The sequence below is a fragment of the Rhinolophus sinicus genome, linkage group LG01 (genome assembly GCF_036562045.2).
Source record: "Rhinolophus sinicus isolate RSC01 linkage group LG01, ASM3656204v1, whole genome shotgun sequence".
Taxonomy (NCBI): Eukaryota; Metazoa; Chordata; class Mammalia; order Chiroptera; family Rhinolophidae; genus Rhinolophus; species Rhinolophus sinicus.
In genome coordinates, this window is record NC_133751.1 from 99,288,700 (window position 1) to 99,311,252 (window position 22,553).

Consider the following 22,553-nt stretch of genomic DNA (forward strand, 5'->3'; position numbering starts at 1 on the left):
TTATGAAGAGAAATAAAACCCCAAAGGCAATAAAATTAATTTAAACTCTATTTTCTGAAGAAAATGATTTTTTAAAAAAAATAAAAGATTAATATATTATTTCTCAAGTATCTCCTGGGGTAATAACTAGAAAGTATTTGGGGCTCTTACCTATATTGTAAGCATCTACAGCAGATGCAATAGCAATATTTAAATAATCTTACTATAATACAGGATGTCACTTTATTTTTTAAACTGATTATTAAACACCACTGCAAAGATATGGCCTTTAGCCAATTTGAAAAAAATTACATACTTCAAGTATTATATTTAAAATTCCAAGTTTTAACTTATACTTAATACTATACTCTTACTTACACACTGTGTTCATTTTCATAAATATTCATCTCAATACAATAACATCAGGTATAATACATAAAATCTAATCCATTAAGTCTTACCAATTTATGACCTGATGAGACACTCTTGTGGACAACATTCAGTCCTTAGAAGCTAGAATAACCCTCCAACCATGTGAGGGCATCACAACTTTTAAACTTTCGGCTTTCGATCATTATTATGTCACATTCCTCCTCCGATGCTGAATTCTAAAAAAAATTCTAGCAAAGAGTTTAAGTAAATAAGTGTTTTAATCAAATAGCCTTTAAAAATTTTTTATAGCAAAGTTTTATGTTTTACCATGATTACACAACTGATATTTTGTACTTAAGTATTTTTTTGATGTAAAATAATTTCATATTTAATCTGGATACTTCAAACTTTAAATTTCAACATGGACTTTCAGGCCATTGGAATACTTGTTAGTAAAGAGTCAAGTAGAAATGGAATCAATTATAAGTTTAAGATCATGATCTAGAAATTATGATTTAACACCATAACTTGCTATAGACAGCTTGGTAGTCCTGTAGAATGGCACTGGAATTCTATTGTTTGGTCCACATCCACATATAAGTTTCTAGACTTACAGCACAGGTGGCTGTATTAGCAGTCATCTATACCAATCATTTAAATGCTCAAGACAGCAATTTTTATACCTAAATCTCACTCTGTTTCTGCCACTCCCAATTTTAAAATTAGACGTGATGGAAAAAATAAAAAATGTTATTATGTATTTTATATAATAGCCATAACAACGTGTCCTGTTCATCTGTGTCTGGGCACATAAGAAAACTGGGTGTAGGAAGATTTAATAATGGTAAAAATTACTTCATTAAGAATATAATCTTAAATTTATTAAATTTTTACAAGAACCTTTCAATTGGGCATCTATTTTAATCACTGAAGGGTAATATTAATAAAAGTTTGTCTGATAAGGCTCATTTATATTTTCAGTTGCCAGTTATCCACAGAAAAGGCAACCCACATATTTATGGGCATTTTTTTTCTCCCTAAATTTACCTCCTAATAACATAATGAGGCAAGGGGCAAGAGGGAAGAGGGAAGAAGGGAGCCCATTATCGAGGAAGATCAATATGTGCAAAGCTATAGAAAACTCAAAGACAGCATTGTAAAGGAAACTGCAGCCATCTCCAGATATTCAACCCAAAGATAGGGGTCTGAGTTATGCTGTTACAGATTTTAACTTTTAATGGAACTTCTCTATTACACACGGTCATTTAAAAATCTCCCATAGAATCTGAAGAACTATTAGGATTTTTCCAATTTATAAATATAATCTTTCCAAATGTAATCTCACAACACATTTGACTTCAATAAAATCATACTTTACTGTCATTTGTCAAAGCACAGCCTTACAATGTAATCACCTGGTGAAGGCAAAAATCCGTATCTATGAGGATAAATAAGAGTTTAAAGTTGTGGTCATTTCATCAACATATTACCAAAATGTTTTCAGAAAGTTTTAATTCAACTCGTCTCCTATTAACCAAAGTACTACCTTAATTTTTTTTTTAATGTTATTTTGATGATTTTTACCAAGCCATGTTAAACAAAGTATATGCTTCCTGAAATACATGTATCTGTAATGCTGGTAATTTGCTTGCCTGTAAGGCTTTGATGAACTGGTCATTTAAAGGGTAGACTACCTGACTCTTTGGGCCTGCCAACAAGCATTGTTATGATAAACGCCTGGAAAGCCTTTGGAAGATAGAATTTATACCAGCCATACAAAGCAAAAACAGTTACTTCACTATGAAGCTTGTAGAAAAAAACTTTAAAGTGTATGTGCATAAATGTATGGTAAAATTTGGACTTAAGAGCTACATACATTTAAAAAAATATGCAACTTCTATATAAAAATTTTTCTGAGCATGCATTTTCAAAATTGCTACCAAGTACAGGGGTCACACTTGAAGAGTTTCAATCACTAAATTCCACCATGTAAGAATTCTTATTAAAAAATCTGAAATAAAATTAGGTAACTGAAAGGCATGTGGATGAATAGAGGTAAGATTAATTAGATATCCTTTAAATTTAATTTAAAATTAGAATTGTCCTAAAAATGTATATTTACTTAGAAAGCTGTTCTAATATAGCAATCATAATGTTTAATCTCTGGCAAAATTGCTATCAAAAACAAGTCCTGAATGTTTCCTATAGTTATTTCATTCTTTTTCAATTTGTTATGAGGAAAAATCCCATTTAACTGAGAATATCCTATTAAAAGTTCTTATAGTACAGTCCAGCAAGAACTAGGCTTAATTTTACCATTATTTGGCTAATTTTAGTGGCAATTTTATATTAACAGAACAAAACAGAGAGCAGAGGGGCAAAAAGGTAGATGATTTGTAATTTCCAAGTCATTATTTGAAAATTGGTATGTGAAATCAAACAAATCTACAAGAGCTCCTAAAGGAACTTTAGACTATTTGAATGAATGTGCTTAGCTTCACTAGATACAAAATTTCACTTTCAAGTGTAAACTACATTGTTTAAAAAGTTCACTACACTCTTTTGAGAAATCCTAGACATGATAAACCAATGCTTGCTTCTCTAAAGGTCAGAAATGCTTATTTTTGAATGGAGAATGGCGAAATGGAGCAACCCTGTATGCCCCCAATAAATTACATAGTCTTCCCATAGATAATGTACTGAGGAAATGATGCTAGAAATATCAAAGATAAACTTATAGAAAAAAATTAGTCCAAATGTACATGACAGAATGAGAATACTAGAAAGACAGTGTGCTCCAAGAAATTCACACATAAAAAGACACAATTATAGGAAACCTCATATATCTTTTGTTGAGCCAAGATACTAAGTAGTTTTTTAAAAAGGTGTTTAGTATGTATGCATTGTATCAAATGCACCTATTGGTGGAAGATATGCAAAAAGAATAGCTTAAAGAATTTCATTAATACAGCTTTAAAAAACAGCTATAACAAGATAGGTTATTGATATTTTTAATTTCTACTCCTCATTCTTTCAAAAGGAGCAGAGAGAGATTACAGAGATACAAAAAAAGAAATTGAAACCGGGGGTGGAGGAAGGTAAAAATGGAAAAAGAAAGTTAAGTGGAAGCCAGCTATATATTACTAAAATATATGCAATAAGGACCTGCAGGCTGTTAACAGAAAGCTCCATATCTGACTCTGAGCTTTTATTAATGACAGTTAGCAAAAAGGAAATACACTGCTCTTAAAATTTAAGATGCTATCATATTATGCTTTTAAGAACCGATATCTCATTTCTTGAAACAAAGTATGTTATGATCATCCCAGACATAATTAGTCACATTTTTTTGGAGAAATTAGCAATATCTAAAACAAACAACTGCTGCAAATAAGCACAGAAATTTTCTGAAGATCAATGGTTAACAGTCACTGTGAACAGAAAAATGGGATTAGTCAGACACTACAATTCTTTTCCCTCCTTTTTCCTCTTCTAATAGTGTGTAGGTCTAGGAAGAGACTGCCTTATTTATCTTGATATTACCAAGCATATATGTAGAAAGATACGTTTTTGGATTCCAGGATACAGTTTATGTACACCACTATTTCTGGGCCAAACAGCTCGATTAAAACCAACCAATCAAACAAACAATGAGCACCTTCTGAATCTTTTAGTATTTACAATGAAGGATCTTCAAACTTCGAAAACAACCAGGAAACAAAATGGCATAAAAATACTATTTCTTAAAGATATTTATCAGGGATACACATTCAAAATTATCAGCATCTGTTTAAATTTATTTCTGTCAAATATGAAAACTATTTTAGAATTAGTCAACTGAAACCTCAACACAGAAGCTAATTTTTGGTAAGCTAGTACATTTAAATACTCTATATCAATCACAAAATCTATTGTCTGATTTGAGTGATTTAGAATACTAATACACAAATAGAGTGTCAGTTATTCAGTCATCGCTCTTATCTAACTACCTACCAACTCAAATCTTAATAAAAACAAAAAATTAAAATAAGCCTACCTTTTTTTTCTTCTCAAAAGGCTGCCAAACTACATACAGGTTTAAATACATTGAAGAAGTGTGAATTAAAAAATTTAAATTACTGAGGACTAGAAAACAAAACAAATGTTATATATTTGTCTGGTTTAACAATTCCAGACTATATTTAAATTTCCTTCTCATCTGAATAAGTTCAGTAAGAGTTTTTTCTTAAAAAGTTATGCTACAAAGTTCTAGATTCTATAGAAAAGAATAAATTGGATTTAGTAGACTATTTTATGCACTTATAAACACACAAGTTTCTCTTCTACTCAAAGATTTGGTTTACTTAAAACACATTTGGTGAAAAGTAAAAATAAAATAAATTCCCAACAACAAAAATAATGTTACCAACTATTTCTACCCTTTTCAACCGTTTCTCGATTTCACCCTGAAAATAATTACCATGACCTGTCAGAGCAGGCTGTGGTGACTTATATTGAGAAAATTTACTAACTAAAGAGGAAGATGGTAAACACATGAGCAGAAGCATATAATGGATAAGCAGTTAGTAATTCCTCATCACCAATTCTGAAGTCTAGTCATGTGCTGAAAATAACGCCTACACATTAGGTGTCCCATTTCAGCTCACCACAGAAAAGCTAAGAAAGGAGAAGAAATACTATATATAAACATATATATATATATATATATATATATATATATATATATATATATATATATATATATATCAGTGTTAGTCCATCAATCAATCAATTTTCAGTCTCTTTTTGCCTTAACTTTATCAAGCTTCAGGTCTGCAGCTCCAGCTGTACCCTGAGTATTTCCACCTTAACTTTTCATCAGTTCTTCACCTCTTCCAAAGGTAGTTAACAACAGAATCTCATCACTATTTTCTCCTTCCCAAACCAATTCTTTCACTAAAACTTTCAATGGTACCTCCACTCCCTCAGTTGGGTTTGACACTTTGGAGTCAAATTTAACAGCTTCCCTATCGTGTCCAATCAGTTGCAAAACTGTATAATTACTACCTTCTGATACCTATTCTTTCCTCCTGTCCATTGCCTAATTAAGGCCTTTATTACCTCTCTAGTATCTTTGGTTTCTACCCAATCCAAGATTTCTTCTCTGTTGTCGCCAAATGCTTTATGCACCAATCAAATTTAACCATCTTAAAAAAAAAAAATTAACCATCTTTATCACATAAGCCCCGTACTTTCACAATGGTTCCCAGTAGTTTCTCTAACTGGAATGCTCCCTTTCCCTCAGCTCTTTAACTCTTCACGACCAAATTCTACCATCTTTCAGGTTCCAACTCAAAAAGCCACCTGGAATGAAGCTTGACCAATCCTGCCAGCTGTACCTGAGAGGCATAAAATGCTTAAATTTTAAATGATAGTTATCATTTTCAATCATGTGATGATGTTCTTACCTATCTTTTGTGGCAGGCCTTTCCCCTGCTAACCAATACTATACAATGCAGTCAACTAACACATCTGGGTATTTTTTAGTCTATTCAACCTCAATTTCAACTTTCCTGAATTTACAATTTCTGTACATGTTTCAGATTATTAAATTTATAAATGCTGTCATCCAATAATAGCTGTAACTTCCTGCTTTAACATCTGAACATTTTTTTATTTTTATTTATGTTTTATTAGTTTCAGGTGTACAAAGCAACGTAATAGACATTTAAACCCCTCATAAAGTGATAACCCACCCCAAGCTACTACCCCTCTGACATCTTATATTGCTGTCTTCCCTATGTTGTACTCCACATCCTGTGACTATATATACCTATATATTTAGTTATAGGTGACATTCAGTATTATTCTACTTCAGCTTCAGGTGTACAGTACATTGGCCAGGCATCTACATAGTCTATGATGTGATCCCTCTGATAAGTCCAGTGCCCATCTGGCACCTTACATGATCTTTACAACATTGTTGATTATATTCCCCATACTGTATTAACTACCAATTTGTATTTCTTAATGCCTTCACCTTTTCCACCCTGCCCCCAACCCCATTCCCATCTATCACCTGATAGATCTAGCACCTACTTGGCACCATATCTAGTTATTACAGTATTGTTGACTATATTCCTTATGCTATAACCTACATCCCCATGACTACTGTGTGACAACCAATTTGTCCTTCTTAATCCCTTCCCCTTTCATCCATCCTTACCCCTGCTCCCATCTTAAAGAAGTCCCTCTAAGATTCCTTGTAATACTGGTTTGGTGGTGATGAACTCCTTCACCTTTTTTTTGTCTGGGAAGCGCCTTATCTGTCCTTCAATTCTAAATGACAGCCTTGCTGGGTAATCTTGGTTGTACGTCATTGCTTTTCATCACTTGGAATATTTCCTGCCACTCCCTTCTGGCTTGCAAAGTCTTCGTTGAGAAATCAGCTGATAGTCTTATGGGAGCTCCCCTGTAGGTAACTAACTGCTTTTCTCTTGCTGCTTTTATAGTAAGATTCTCTCTTTGTCTTTAACCATTGGCATTTTAATTATGATGTGTCTTGGTGTGGGCCTGTTTGGGTTAATCTTGTTTGGGACTCTCTGTGCTTCCTGGGCTTGTATGTCCATTTCCTTCACCAGGTTAGGGAAGTTTTCTGTCATTATTTGTTCAAATAGGTTTTCAATTCCTTGCTCTCTCTCTCCTCCTTTTGGTACTGTATAATGTGAATGTTGGTACGCTTGATATTTTCCCAGAGGCCCCGTAAACTCAATTTTTTGGATTCTTTTTTTTCGCTGTTCTGGTTGGGTGTCTTCTGCTACCTTATCTTCTACATCGCTGGTTACAGCCTCTGCTTTATCTAATCTACTGTTGATTCCCTGTAATATATTCTTTGTGTCCATTATTGTATCCTTTATTTCTGACTGGTTCTTTTTCATGGTTTCCATCTCCATTTTTATGCTTCCTATCTCTCTGTTGAAGTTCTTCCTGAGATCATTCAGCATTCTTATAACCAGCGTTTGGAACTCTGAGTCTGACAGATTGCTTATTTCCCTTTTGCTTAGTTCTTTCTCTGGAACTTCGTTCTGTTATTTGGGACGTTTCTTTGTCTCCCCATTTTGGCTGCCTCCCTGTTTTGGCTGCCTGTGTTTGTTTCTATGTATTAGGTCGGGCTGCTATGTCTTCTGGTCTTAGCAGAATTGCCTTATGTGGTAGATGTGCCGTGGGATTCAGTGACAGTCTTTCTGGTCAGTTGAGCCACGTGCTTCAGGTGTGTCCCTTGTGTGGGTTGTGTGTGCCCTCCTCTTGTAGTTGAGCCTTGGTTGATGTTTGCACATCAGTGTGAGGGACTGACCCTTGGGCTCACTGGTTGTGAGGATTGGCCTTGACTACAGTGGAAGAGTTGTTGTGCAGGGGCTGATCCTATGGAGCAGGATCTGCCTCAGCAGGACTCTGGTGCCTGCCCAGTCTGCCCCTTGGGTGTGTCGTGCTTGGACCTGGCTAGGTGATGCTCCAGCTCATTTTGAAGCTGCCCTCTGGGGGAACCAGCTCCAGGACCACCTTGGAGGGGATCTGCTGTAAGTCCACTTCAGTCACAGCCTGTGCCCCACCCGGGGCCACCCAGCGGGAGCCAGAAAATAATCCACAGATGGCTGCTGCCTGTGTTGCTTGCAAGTGCCTTGAGAGGCCAAGCCACGGACCAAGGCCGGCTGCCACTAATGCGGACTTAGGCCTGTTCAGCCAGAGGTACAGGATATGCTCAAGCCATCATCTGAACACTTTATAAGCATGTTCTTAGGTTTTCATCTAAATCTGAGACCCAGAACTAAAAGGTGAAAGGTCATTAAAACCTTGTCCTCTAATTTCTAGCGTCTTTGATTATGCTGTATTAGATATCCTTAACTGGAATAGGTCAAAATGTAATCAGGTAATAAATTATGTAAGTACTAGAGACAAATTATTCGGAAATATATTTGGGGTAGTTACAAAACAGTGCGGGTTCATATCCTCAAGGTACTTAATATAATTATTAGGAGAGGACATTAAACCAGTAACCATCTCCAATAAGTAATCCACTATGGTGATTCTTTTAAATTAATTATGTAGTTCAGATCTACAATTACGCTGAATCATATGGATGAATCTCAAACATAATATTGGCTCAAAGAGAGCAGACACAAAATATATAGTGTATGATCCCACTTATTGGAAGTTAGGATAGGGGAGGGGAAGTGATAGGAAGGGGGCATGAAGAGCTTACAATTTTCTTTATCTTGATCTGGGTGTTAGTTACAAACGTACGTTCAGTTTGAGCTGTACATTTATGAATGGTGTACTTTTCTGATACAAATAAAATGATTTTTTAAAAGTCACACCACTGAGCATTCAAAAATTAGATTAGTCAAGTTCTGAAACCTGAGTTTTACGATTTGGGTTAACAAGTAGTGTTAGTGATGCATCCAGCTTCTTGGAGGATAAGTAAAACAAAAACTGTCTCATACAAGCAGCTTAGTTCTGATTTACTCTTAATTTCAAATATAAAATCTCATAGGGAACGATGATAGGAAATACTAGAAGCCTTTTCTAACACAAAATACTTTAGGTTACTTAAACAAGAATTTTTTTAATCCAATAATTTAAAAATGATGTAAATAATTAAAAAAAAAAAGTTAACTAAAACCATTAAGTATCTAGTAAAAGACATACCATAAATGTATGTAAGCATTAATTTTAAGTTAATAACCCATGTGTACTTCCTTCCATATTTATTTCTCTTTAAATATTCGTGTTATCATAAGAACAAGCTGACCCCAGGGGATGGTGCACCTAGCAAATGTTACTCTCCTTACAAGCTACCTGATTTCTTCGTTTAGTCTACCTGAGTTAAAGTTTCTTTCCTCTAGTACTCCTTCACCTTACTGACATATTTACAAGAGGGTAAAATTGTTTGCTATAAATTCTCACTCTCAGCTTTTGCAGACAAAGGACTCGTCGCAATGAGCACCTGCTTCCCAGTGATCAAGTTTGTAAACTAATTGTCTATTTAACAAAGCAATGCCAATAAGTAAGTTTGGAAAGCTGTTCTTTAAAGCAGAAAAGTAGGAAGTCAAACTTTAAAGTTACTATAATGAAATGCCAATAGGCCATGATATCACTAAAAATGAACTTCTTCATAGTAAGATAATCCCCAGAAAGCAAACTATACAAGCTGCATTACTCATTTTAATAATCGGCGCAAACATTTGGGCTTCCCTAGAAAGGTATTATTTTTGAGCTATCAGTATCTATTAACCTTATATTTGGTGATGTGAAAACAGTTTCAGCTGATTCCCTGAGGACTCTGCAAATGACACATGGGGGAACTAGAACAATGATGGCACTTAGGAAAACGGAAAGGAAAGCTTTATAGTAGCTTCAACTTTTGTACCAAAACTGAATACGCATAACACTTTAAATATCCATGGAAACAATAAATATAGATAGAGGCATACTGTTTGATGAAAAACTTCTCAATTTGCTAATTCTAATAATTAAAACAGGAAAGGAAACAAAGGGGCTGGGCTCTGAGAGAAGAATAAGTCAATGTGAGAAAGATTTATTAATTACTTATATTTTGATTAAAAAATACTCTGGGTAAGGAATCCTAGAAAAAAGATTCCAGTCTTTCAAATAAGACAAATCCAGCAATCTTCAGATTTCTAGGGCAGGTTTAATGAAAACTGGCACAGGGCTTATAAGCTACCCCTACTGAAAATGATTTCCAAGATTTCATAAATAGGAGCCTGAAATATGGTATCTATCAACTGATAGGCAAATTTATACCTCAAAGCAAGGAGATTAACAAAGGATTTATAGTCCTTTAAACTCCGAATGGTTCTATTTAATAGAATCACCACTGCAAAATACTTATTTGTCAAATTAGTAAAATTTTAAAAAATTCTAAACTTACAATAGTCAAAAATAAACAAGACATTTTGGTGAGATCTAACACAAACAAGGTCAGGAGAAGTTATGATATGTTTTAAAGCTTAAAACACACAAATCTTCAACTCCTTTTTGCAGCGAAAAAGAGTATCCCACAATAGTTTATTAGCCAATACACCTATTAAAAAGTCTGTATATTATTTGCTAACTGAAATTGCAGATAGTTGGAACTAATAAAGCTAGCGACCACTGCTCTTCTCAATTGAAAATTTAATAAACTAGTTAAAAAGTTAAAAGGAAGCCACTAGTCAGTTTCCATTGGGTTGGGCTTGGCACCCTGGTACCAACAGGCCAACTTACAATGAAGTATGGGTCATCTAGAATATAAATTCTGGTTATATTTTGGCTTCAACATACTATAAACAAGTATCCATTAACTTCTTTGGCTCTGGACAACAGGCTCCAAGGAGAAGAGAAAATATTTTCAACCCATGAAAAACTATAGATACAGCAATATGCCTCATTTCTGATACCTTAAATGTTTCTGGTATCTAAAAAAGAGAACAGATAAGGAGTATTTAGCTGTAACAACAAACGAGGAGCAGACAATTTCTATGGTTGTTTTATAATGAAACAAAAGAAACCTTTCAATATTAAATCCAAATTACAAAAAATAAAGCTACATTAATTTGATGAAAATAGGTATTATTCATATTAATGCCAGGGTAGCTCAAGAAAGTTAGCCATTTGAAATAAATTACCATACCTCTGAAAACTATCCTTATTACATTTCTAAACAGAGTGCTATGTTTCCTTTTTCTGAGGGAAAAGTATAAAGTACACCCCAAAGTACTCACCCTGGCTACATCTGGTAAGCCATTTGAATGTTTAAACCTTTATGCTTGATTCATGCCACAATTTACATTTATGTCTCAATTTATATTGCTATAGCTATACAATTTAAAAAGTGAATCTATAAGCATGGTATTATAAATTTTAAAATTTCTTGTTCTACAAGTAACTATTTAAATACATTTTTAGTAAGGAACACATCATCAAAAAGATAAGTTTGTTAGAAAATTTCTTAAGAGTGACACACACAGCAAATCAAGCCAAAGAATTAAAAGACTGTTACCATTTCTAGGCAATGTAGACCACGTCTTAGCATGACATGTACATGCACTTAGCAATACTCTTTCCTAATGGAAGACATGGAGTTGAGTCTATGAGTGTTATCCAAACAATGCCAGAGGACACAAATGCGTTGCCAGGCAGAGTTAAAAAGAGTTTTACAAAGCTTTGTGAATTTTAAAAACATCATTTGAGCTCAACTTCTACTAATTAGACACAGAATGATGGTGTGCTAATAAATATTCAGCAAAATAACCGAACAGAGCAAATACTACTTAAAATGTGTATTAAGCAGAAAGATAAACCAAAGTATCTTTTGCCATAAATGAACTCCAAGACTTCATTCAGTACTTTAAAAACTTAAAAATAAAATTTATACATTATTTCTGTGAGAAAACAAACCACTTTAGGGCTTTACAAAACAGTAATGCAGATCTAGTGAATTCCAGCAAACAAGCTTGATGTTGCAGTTTCTCGCCAAGAGTTAGCGAATGACCACTACACACTGATTCCTTGGTCTTATCTCCCCTCCGATTTCTTAATATAAAATAACATTTTGCTTTGAGTTACTAAGGCTCTTACAGAGAAATCATATAAGATAGCACAAATTAAAATAACTGTAGGTAGTTTATTTTATAGAATATATTTTTACATTAAAATGAACGTGGGCTAAGTAAATATTTCATATAATAAAACACAATAGAATATGTAAATCCTTCCAAAAAAGTAAATATAATTAAAAGCTCAGTAAGAAGAAATGTTTATATTCTATTTAAAATATAGACTGTCCTTTTGGTTTATTTTGCTGCTTTATCTCATGCTAGATATGTGATTTCCCCCCTAAAATAACAAAGATCAGTTTTAGTGATGAGAAACTAGTACAGCGCAAAGCAATTCATGCATACACTTTTGCATGTATGCATTCCATATGTGAGTATTCATACCTATCCCCGAGGTTCTTTGATTCCTGAAACGTGTTCAAATGGAACGCTTGGTAGAAAGCAGTTGAAGGATTCCTGTGAGATCCAAGAATCAAATGGAAATGAGGTTGAGAAAGTACAGTAAAATCACTGTTCAAAAAAGATGGAAGATTTTAGATTTAATACAGCGCAACTGCTTCAATACAAAGAGAAAAAGCGACATAAGCTTGTTAAACGCATTCTGAAAGAAATAATTGGACAAAATTTAGCCCCCGACAATAATTCAGAGTCGCAGTGCTAAAAGAAAGGGGTAATAGAGATAAAATTAAATACTAATTAACATTCAGGTAGGGGTGTGTGTATGTATGTATGTGTGTGTGTGTGTGTGTGTGTGTACACAATTATATACATAAGAATGTGACCAATTCGCAGCCTAATCAACACTACTCTGTACCAAATACCTTTATAAATGCCTGTAAGTTTAGTAGTTTAACAAAGCTGTTCTGAGGTACATGCAAAATAAGCTAAGCTATAACTTTATAATATAAAAATTCTTCATAGGATCTATTTGACAGGGTTTGATGATGGACAATAAGTCCTTTTCTGAGTTGGGCTTGACACAATTTCCACCTTCAGAATCCATTTATTTATTTAGATGTAGTCTCTCTGGGTTAGGGCAAAAAATGGTGCTACAATTGTATGGCAGCTTTTGAACTTCTTGTATTAGTACAGTGTCCTTTTAAGAGGTAAGAGCTTAGGCACCTTAATCACCATCCACTTCTGTAATTCCCTGGGGACACCTTCCCTAGGGCTATAACCACAGAATCTTAACTGACGGGCTCATCTGGGCAAGCTCCCAGCCTGCATGATTCACCTCACATCTCAGTTGTTTCTCCTGGGACTAAACCTTTGACAAACCTGCTCTCTAACAGTTCCCCTTGCACCTCAGTGTATTTTCAAAGTCTCTCCTACCCCCAACCTGTATGTTAGGGAGCTAACAAAAACTTGAAACATCACCTCTAAAATTCTTGACCTTTTGCTGTAGCAGAATAACAGCAGCAAGCGTATTATATACCAGACACAATTCTAAGTATTTTACATTTATTAACTCAAGTCTACAATAGCCCTAAGAGGTTGGTGCTATTATTATTTCCATCTCTCAGTAAAGGAAACTGGGTCAGAGAGAAGTAACTTGCCTTATGTCACAGAGTCAGTAGGTGGCAATCTGGCCCCAGAGTTCCTGCTCTTCAACCACTACGCTAAACATACAGCAGAGTTAAAATTTAACCTCTTTAGGTCTGTCTCTTTATCGGTTAATGATATTACTATCCAGACTTGCAGGGTGGTTCAAGAACTGAGACTATAGGTAAAGCTCCTGGTGCATAGTTAGTGCTCAATAAATGACAGCTATTGTTTTACCATCAAAATGAGGTTCAGATACAACACAGCAATTATGAGACCCTAGCAAGAACCTTAAGAGAGTCTCTGCAGTATTATTAGTACAAGAAACCCATTTCCAAGTTTAGTGGAACAGCAAGCAAGTATCAATGAACATCAAACAAAACAAATACTCAATAGAATTCCATGACTTCAATACTCAGATTAAGACTCACTGTGTTATCTAATGAATTTCTTAAAAACATTGTTAAAAGGCATTTTTAATTTTAACCAGTAGGGTACCTCTTAGATGATCCAAAACTAGGAAAGGCAGACAGCCACTAGATACCAGAGTGTCACCAAAGCAACTGTCTGATTAATTACTAGTCTTCAGTAAGTATACTTCTCTTTGTTTACCCTACTTCAACTCCTTTCTACTCTTTTAACCCTTTCTCTACTTTTTTCTTGACTAGGTCTAAGGCAATCAAAGGCACTGATTAGACCTACTAATATCAAGTAAGGATTAAGAGGCTGCTAACTACTATTGATTTAACAGCTTGTATCCTCTCAAGATGTATTTGTCAGGCCGCTTTTTTCACTTAGAAATCAGTCTGCCAAATTAAATGAAAGCTAACTGAACCAATTGAAAACCCAATTTAGCTTTTTTACAAGGCTTACCCAGGACTATATGGGAACAAGTATGCTATTCAAAACGGTCTGTTTGGAGACCTTAGGTTTAAAATAAACAGTGATTCAAACAGGAAGGTAGTAAATACAAGAGAATAACAGAGTAAACTTGGAAGTTATTCTGTAAGTCTGAAATTTAAAATTCATTAAAGAGTATTTATAAAATATTATAAGGACGACATTCTTTAAAAGAATTTCAGATCACCTGATTTTGGAAAAACATATACATATACATTTAATTTGAATCAAATTCATATGCTAAATAAATTGGTTCTAAATGAAGTAATACAATTTAAATTATGAAATTCCAGCATTTTTGCAGCATAGACTAATAACAAAATGTTCCTCATAAGTTAAAGGTAGACGTGAAAACAGAACTTAACTGCAGTTAGTTGTGTATTTGGGGGTGAGAAAAGAACCTGTGAAATAAAATACTGTAAATGGACCTAAAGTCCTTAGAACATGTCAGAACACATACATTTAGGATGCAAAAATTTGTAGTTAACAGTCACTTTCTACATATATTCAAAATGAAGAAGCCATATGGAGCTACACAATCTATGAAAAATTTAAGTAGTCTATATTCCCAAGATAAAGACAGTCTTATATGAAATTTTTGGTTTCTGGAATACTTCAGCAGGGATGTTATCCATAACTGAGGGATTTTTAGCAAACAGCAACAATAAAAAAATTAATCTCAAAACAGTGATTCCTAACGGGCACAGATTAAAGGAGACAAGTCTGTGAAACCTAGCTGATTAAGAACTGCAAAACACCCATCAGAGACTGAAGTGTTCGATCATCAGAGACTTGTTTTGGAATGACATAAAATTGAAGAAATTAAGAGCCCAAGGAAAACGCTGTTAATGGAACATCATTTCAAGGTTACAGTCTCTGAAATCTGAAAGGACCAAGAGGCAACTGACATTAAAAAATTTATTAGAAAAAAATACTGAATTTTATGCAGCACTGGTGACAAATTCTCTTCTGCCCAAGAAATAAAATTTGAAACCAGTTTTCTAACAACATATCTGATGTTAATGTAAACTACTAAATATAGAGTCAACGAAACGCTTTTTAGGAAAACTGAGGTGTGGTTATTCTGAATTTATTTCAGCCACCTAAATGAAAATGACATTTTCCTATTTGGAGACATTTTTCAAAACCAATTAATAAAATGTATTCTTTTCTCCCTGTCTTTATATAATAGTCTATCATGTTAATTTCCAAGTACATGAAAGTAGTACATCAGAAAGTGAATCAAATGTGAATATGTCTACCTGCCTTACTAAGGTACTATCATTATAGGGTAACTACAAAAGAAAAAACAAACAAACATATACATATACTGTATCTCAAAACTAAAAATCACTGAAGCTTCAAAGATAAGGTACATAAGCTCTGCAGTCAGAGAATTATCTTTTTCTCCTATGTCTAAATTCAACTTCAGAGTTCTCTAAATAGAAACCAGGGAAATACTACAATAAGCAGAGGAACAAGGGCCGTCTCTAACATTATTATGTAGGAATTTTAAATGTTAAAACTGTCTTTTAGGTAAAGGATAACAACACAACAGATCAGTGGCTACAGTAGGTTTTGCTTCCTCCTATCGTACAGTCAGCAAAATAATAAAACAAAGCTAACTCTGGGAATATCCAAGAGCACTGCCTTTGGAGTCAGAAGGCCTGAATATGAATCTATGCTTTGTCACTTAATAGCTATGTGACTCAAATCCTGTTTCCTTAATTCACAAAAAGGGGAGGAAAATACTTCCTTAGAGTTGCTTAGAAGACCAAATCAGATTATGTATACGTAGGGCCTAACACAATTAAGCTTGGTTTGTGTTTAATATAGGGCTATAGTTTCCAAATTATGCTACATAAGAATCAATTTTTGGTGAAGTATCTTAACATATACCAAAATATTTCATCATTATTAAGGTAATATGGAGGGAAACAAACTACTTAAGACAAACAGAATACTTAAACTTAGAGCTACGTATACCAAGCTATTTAATATATTCCATTGGATGAGAATCCTGACTTCTGGGACTCAAAACTCCCCCAGTATTTCCTTACACACAACTTTTATCACAAGATTTTAATTAAAAACACAATAATCATTGAAAAGGGTACTGAAATGATTCCAAGACATATACTACTTCTATAAAAAAAGCTTCAAGAAACACCTTTAACAGCAACCATACACTTATGATAAAAATCTCAACTTCTTACCATGACATTTAAGCCCTTCACTCCTGGTTCCTGTCAAATTAATCACATCATTTTCCAAATCTGACACATTCCTACTCTTCCACTTTGTTATACAAACTGCCTTCTTCCTCCACTTAGAAAAATCATCCCCTTCTTTTATCAGTGACCTAATGAGAATGACCCTTTTGAGATTCAGTTCAAGAATTAGCTTCAGAAGAATGCACAAGTTATGGCTGAAGAGGAGGTGTCAGGGAGACTTCCAATTTATATTCTTGCATATTTTGAACTGTAAAATGTTATTGCCTATGTAGAGAATAAAATAATTTTAAGTGTAAGTCAGTTGAAATACTTCCTCTCCATACCAGTCTGACATGATATCCTAAATTGCTCCCATTAGCACCTTATATTTATTATTTTCATATATGGTCTACCTAGCCTTTGAAAACAAAACAAAAACAAAAGAGGAGAGGAAAGCTTTGTTCTAATAAAATCAACAGTGTGTTCAGTTATATATTAGCATGTTACATGAGTGACCATTACAGACCACTCAGAGAGCACAAAGAAAGTTGAATGATTTGACTCATTGTTGCTTTAAATGTTTTCTTGAGCATTCACCCTACTTAAGGAGTATCTGTAAACTTCACGCTTTTTTTTAAATCACCATAGTCTGGTGGAAGGAAAGGGTTTGACAAGGTGAATGCTTAAGATGGCAGCTCTTCAATGAAACATGTCTAAATGTATGAATCTTACACACAGGTAACCATAAAATTTGACCAAGTCTCAAATTCTAATTTTACCAGTGAGGACAACTGAGAGAAGTTAAATGACTCAACTGAAGAAACCAGCTAAGTGTAGAAGAGCCAGCATTAGAACACAAGTTGCTGTACTTCTTACTACATCAAAATTTTTCTGGCCTAAAACAATGTCTCCTTTTCTGATTACATTCATACCAAGCAATTACACTTTCAGATCAAAACTGCAGTATGATTTGTAGCATGTCAATGGGGTGATCTGGGAAAGCATTTTAGACACTGAAATATTGATGCTTCTGTGATGTAGGCTTGCCATGTTATGTACATACTGTTCATAACTTACTTGCATAACTCATTTAATCCTGACAGACTCTCAAAGGCAGGTATTATCCCCATTTTTTCATATGGGGAAACAAGAGGCTTAGATGGCTAAATAAACAGCTCAAGGTCAAATGCCTCAAGTAATGCAGCACAACTGGATTTCAGTCCAGGTATTTCGGACTCCATTGTCTGTAATGGTCAATCATATAACATGCTAATACATAACTGAACACACCATTGATTTTATTTAACAAAGCTTCCCTCTCCTCTTTTGTTTTTGTTTTGCTTTCAAAGGCTAGGTAGACCATATACCAAGGATTTGTTTTGGTTTAACTTATAAAACCATTTAGAAAAACTGAATTCTAATTCTACTTTAGAAACAAGTTGGCTTTAAATTTTGCTTTGTGTATCCTTCACTCACAAATTAAACAATTTACTTGAGTAATAACGAAGAGGGATACCCTATAACATTAAAAATAACATTTAAAATACACTGGCAGCATTTATAATAATTGACACAATTAATCAGTTTCTCTTCTACACATCAATATTGTTTAGTCAAATTTCAGTGACAGATTATGGGAAAGAAGGCTTTATGCAATTTAACATTCAGACTTCTCTTATGTGTCTTGCCTACTCTGATATGTGTTTATATTAGCAAGATATTTACTCATAGTCTGTGTCCTGGGTGATTACTATTAAAATTAATTCAATGATCTGCTGAATTTTCAAATAACCACCAATGTAAATGTACAACTTAAAGCCTGAGAGTTCATCCTTTTAAGCAAATGTTAGCTTTGGTTCAAAGAAATAAAACTACAAACTTAAATCTGATTTGGAGCTTTAAAGTTGAGAGGTAAACAATCCATAGTGGCATAGATGACATTTAACTCACCTGATTTAAAAGTAGAAATTATGTACTTACTTTTTAGAGGTAAAGCAGATAATCAACCTTTAATATTATCAGTCAAATTTGAACTGTATAAATTAAAATATATTATGAAAGTCAGGTAATTATACTAATTGGTTACTGTTCCTAAATCTTTATGGAGGAGTCCCAATTTTTGTCCTATGCAACGCCAGATTAAGAATATAACATTGGGTAATTTGGTATGTTCAAGAATTGCTGTGGAAAGATCTAAGTTATACCGTACCAATAATTCAGGTATGCATAGTCTTTGTGACTACAGTAAATCATCTAAAAGACCAGCCTCAAATTATAAGTCCACTGGCTTCGTATTAGGAAAAAAACTTAAAAAATTTATTCCTATTCAAGAATTTTGCTAAACATACCCCTTTAATACTTTCAATTATGAAGACTTATTAAAAATCTGCTCTTCCCATTAATAATTACTTAGGGAATATCATGATTCAGGCTACATTTAACCAGACAGATCTGTTTTTGTAAAGCCTCTCTTCCTCATACTCGAGTATTTAGAGTAATGCAATAGAGAAATAAACAGTATCTGTTCAGAAAAAGAATACATACTGGTTTAAACAATTATTAAAAGAAGGAATTAGACCATTGTTCCTCAACAATGACAAATATTCCTATTCCTTCTGAGACTACATTTTATGTCATTTCACTATATTTTCTCTGTCTTGGTTATCTGCAATCACTCTCTAGCCCCACATCTCCCCAAATCCTGCCATTTTAGGAAAGAAAAGTCAAAATCCTTTTACACTCCCCTATCAACCATTCCTCAGGAAAGAGATCCTTTCTGGTTTCTTTACCATCTGACTGGAGGGGCTGCTCTTTGTTACTGGAGGACACTAGAGAGTATGACTGCTTCCCATCTCTTGGTGCAGAGGAACACAGAAACCCTAAACTCCATTCCAAATTAGCAAGTACCAGATCCATAAATCCACTATCATGTTTTACTATTTCCAAATTAGTGTTGTCGAATAGATTGGTATTACATTTATTCTCACGAATTAGAAAACATATCAGTACTATAAAAAATGACTTCTCATAAAGGCGATTTAGTTCAAGATACCTTCCTTCCTTCCTTCAAGATACAAGGAAAAAACAAGGGTAACTAAGTTATTTGGACTGTGTCTTATCCTCACACATACAAGCCCATATGCTTTCTAAAAAGTTAACCAATGTTCAGCCTATATAAGTTAGTTCACACAAAATTTAAACAATGTTATGTGTCCCTGTGAATAATAAAGGCCATACTCCTACTCATACAACATGGTTTTGGGAATTGCAGGTACTTTTGGATCATCAGCCTTTCTGGAAATCTATAATTTCCTTTACTGAGAGCCATGCTGATGGCTACAGTCATCAACTTTATACTTTAGTCATCAACATGGCTCTCTGATGAATGCATCAACATCAGTTTTTATAGTAAATAATAATGTTACTCATACCCAGGATTTTACACTTTGATTACAAAATCCTCAGTAAGAGTATTTAGATACTTAAATAGGCATAAGATGGTATCCAGTGTGTGATTTAAACATCAACTGTAAAGCTGGAAGGGCAAAATTACCTCCACAATTCAATATAAAAAAATATATGCTCCCAACAAATACAGATTTAAGTAAGGGGCTTTCATTTTTAAGACTTTCAGAACTCTAAGAAGTATCTATAAATTTTACAACTAAGTGACAATTCTGCCTGCTGATATACATTTACATAATCCTCTCTTGACTTAACCATCAAGTAAAAAAAAAAAAAAACTCCATTAAAAAAATAGAGATGGCATGTGTATATACTTGTATATGAGACATATATCTCACATATAACCATACAAACAAAATTTGTATTTATAGCACATATCAGAACATACCACTAGCCAGTCACAATTATAATACTTTATCAGTAGTCATTAGCAAACTACACAAATAAAACCATTAACAAGATATAGAGATATTTGTACTAAGGGATCCTTACAATCAGGTTTTCAACAGTCTTTTGGTTGCAGTTGACAGTTCACAATTGCAGCCATTCATTAGAGTTCCTGGAATGTGGCCTACAGAGTTCACACTGGTCAGCTATCTATGGAAAAACGATCTGTACTGCACATTCACTTTCAAAAAGGGCCAATAATATTTCGCATCGTCCCCATTTACCAAAAAGGAGTTTAAGTGTGTAGGTAGTTTAAACAATTTTTGTTCACCATAAAAGTGACTACAGATTTTTCTATGAACTGTATTTTCAACCATCATTTTAATCTCCAATTTATACAAAATCAATTTGATGAATCTCAACAACTGACTGTCTTTCTAAAGAGAAAAGCTAAAATGATACATTAACTTTATGGTAATTAATAATATATGGTCACTGGGCAATGGTAACTAGGAACTTTAAGACTTTCCTTACTTTGTATATACAACCATCAGTTCTTTTAAAGGTATGATAATATTAAGTTGTATTAATGTAAGGTCTTTTCTGATTCTTTAAAATAAATGGTCTCAAAATGAGCCAATATACAGCCTTGTATTAGGTAATGAAACCAAAATCACAAGATAGAGTTTTCAATATATCTACCGAAATCATCTCAATGATTCTGTGTGAATTGTCCATTTTCCTTCCTTTTCTCAATGCTTTTTAAAAAAGGAAACACCCTTTTAACAAATATTTTCTTAGGACCTGACATTTGTCAACCTATTCAAAGTTTAAGTCATAATTACTCAAGACCTCTCACTCCAACGTTATATTTTACATTTGAATGACTGCAAGTAAAACTGTATACAGATTTTAATTTAATAAGGCAACCCCAAATCACCATGTAAAAATTACTATTTTGTTATTACTATCTCCTCAAAAGTACTCAACTCAGTAATTTAAACATTAGCCTGGAAAAACTGTTATTTAATTTCAAGCATACAACTTTAAAAGGCCCGTTTACAAAAAAAAACAAAAAACTATATCTACTTAATGGATTTATTCCTTCACCAGGTGTGTTGGTGCAGTGACAAAATAGTCAAACATGTAAGATTACATCTTGGAAACTAGCATGTTAAGTTAAAAACCAATGAAAGACTAACAAAAATTAGAAATGCACATTTGATAAGCAATGTAGATTTTAAAAGACTGGGTGGGAAGGGAAGCGCCATATTTAAAATAGGACTGCACACGTATCAAAATCCCTGCACTGGATTAAGTGTTGCAACTGGTAAGCACACTGATAGAGTAGGATCTGTAGTTCAAACATTCACATGTTTAGAAACCAGATTCTTGAGATTATCAACTCTCTTAATAAAGAGAGGAGAAATACAAGGATCTTTGAGGTCATGCCCTAAAGAATACATCCCAGAATTTCCATTTGTCAACAGATCTCTGCTTCTTGCCAAATCAACATATTAAAGTCATGGGGGAATGTAATTACATATGTTGTAAACCGAGAGAGGTGTGAAGAGGGGAGAAAATACATTTTCATTCATAGGTGTGCATGTGTTTTGGAAGGGGGTTGGGTTTGGAAAACCAGTCATTTCTTGAAGAAATATGGGGGCACTGTACAACAGGAAAAGAGAGGTAAACAAATAGCTATTTACCAACCCATCATTAAAAAAAGGCTTCTGGCAGCTAGAAAAGGGAAGATTGCCTGTTGACTATTACCAAAGGTGAACAATTAAACTCAATCTGCATTTCAGGTGTGCCTCTATGTATGGAAAGTACAATATGGGAGCAAATGTAAAGAGAGATTTTTCTGAGTGGCTTGTGGAATCAGTTTCTCTACTTGGTAGTACAATTTCCCAATGACTAGCTAGCTGAGCTCACTTATGGACACGTGGTATTCTCTAAGAGTTCTCAAATGGAAGAAACACTCCCCATAAGCAAGTCACCTACAAAAAAAGATGAACTTTGAATTACAAAAAGCAGAGAAGATGAATTGCAGTGAGCATTTTTCAAATCAACGTAAGTATATGACAAAAATACAAGGATA

The 22,553-nt window shown here is 34.0% G+C and overlaps 1 protein-coding gene across 5 annotated transcripts in view; it reads right to left on the minus strand.

Annotated features, from left to right (window-relative positions):
* Positions 1-22,553, minus strand: part of TSC22D2 (TSC22 domain family member 2) — a 46,741-nt gene that overhangs the window by 19,915 nt on the left and 4,273 nt on the right. The window contains exons 2-3 of one of the 5 annotated variants that reach the window (XR_012496804.1): positions 12,330-12,401; positions 441-599 (exon numbers count right to left, since the gene is read on the minus strand). The exons of 1 other annotated variant lie outside the window; for it this stretch is intronic. Coding sequence is in view for 2 of the 4 variants with exons in the window: in XM_019748883.2 (XP_019604442.2) it covers positions 10,775-10,805; positions 12,330-12,401 (103 nt within the window). In the remaining 2 variants the exon portion in view is untranslated. Of the gene's footprint in view, positions 1-440; positions 600-10,759; positions 10,806-12,329; positions 12,402-22,553 lie in introns of those variants that run through there. 3 more of the 5 variants (XM_019748883.2, XR_002138886.2, XM_019748881.2) reach the window with 3 other exon arrangements.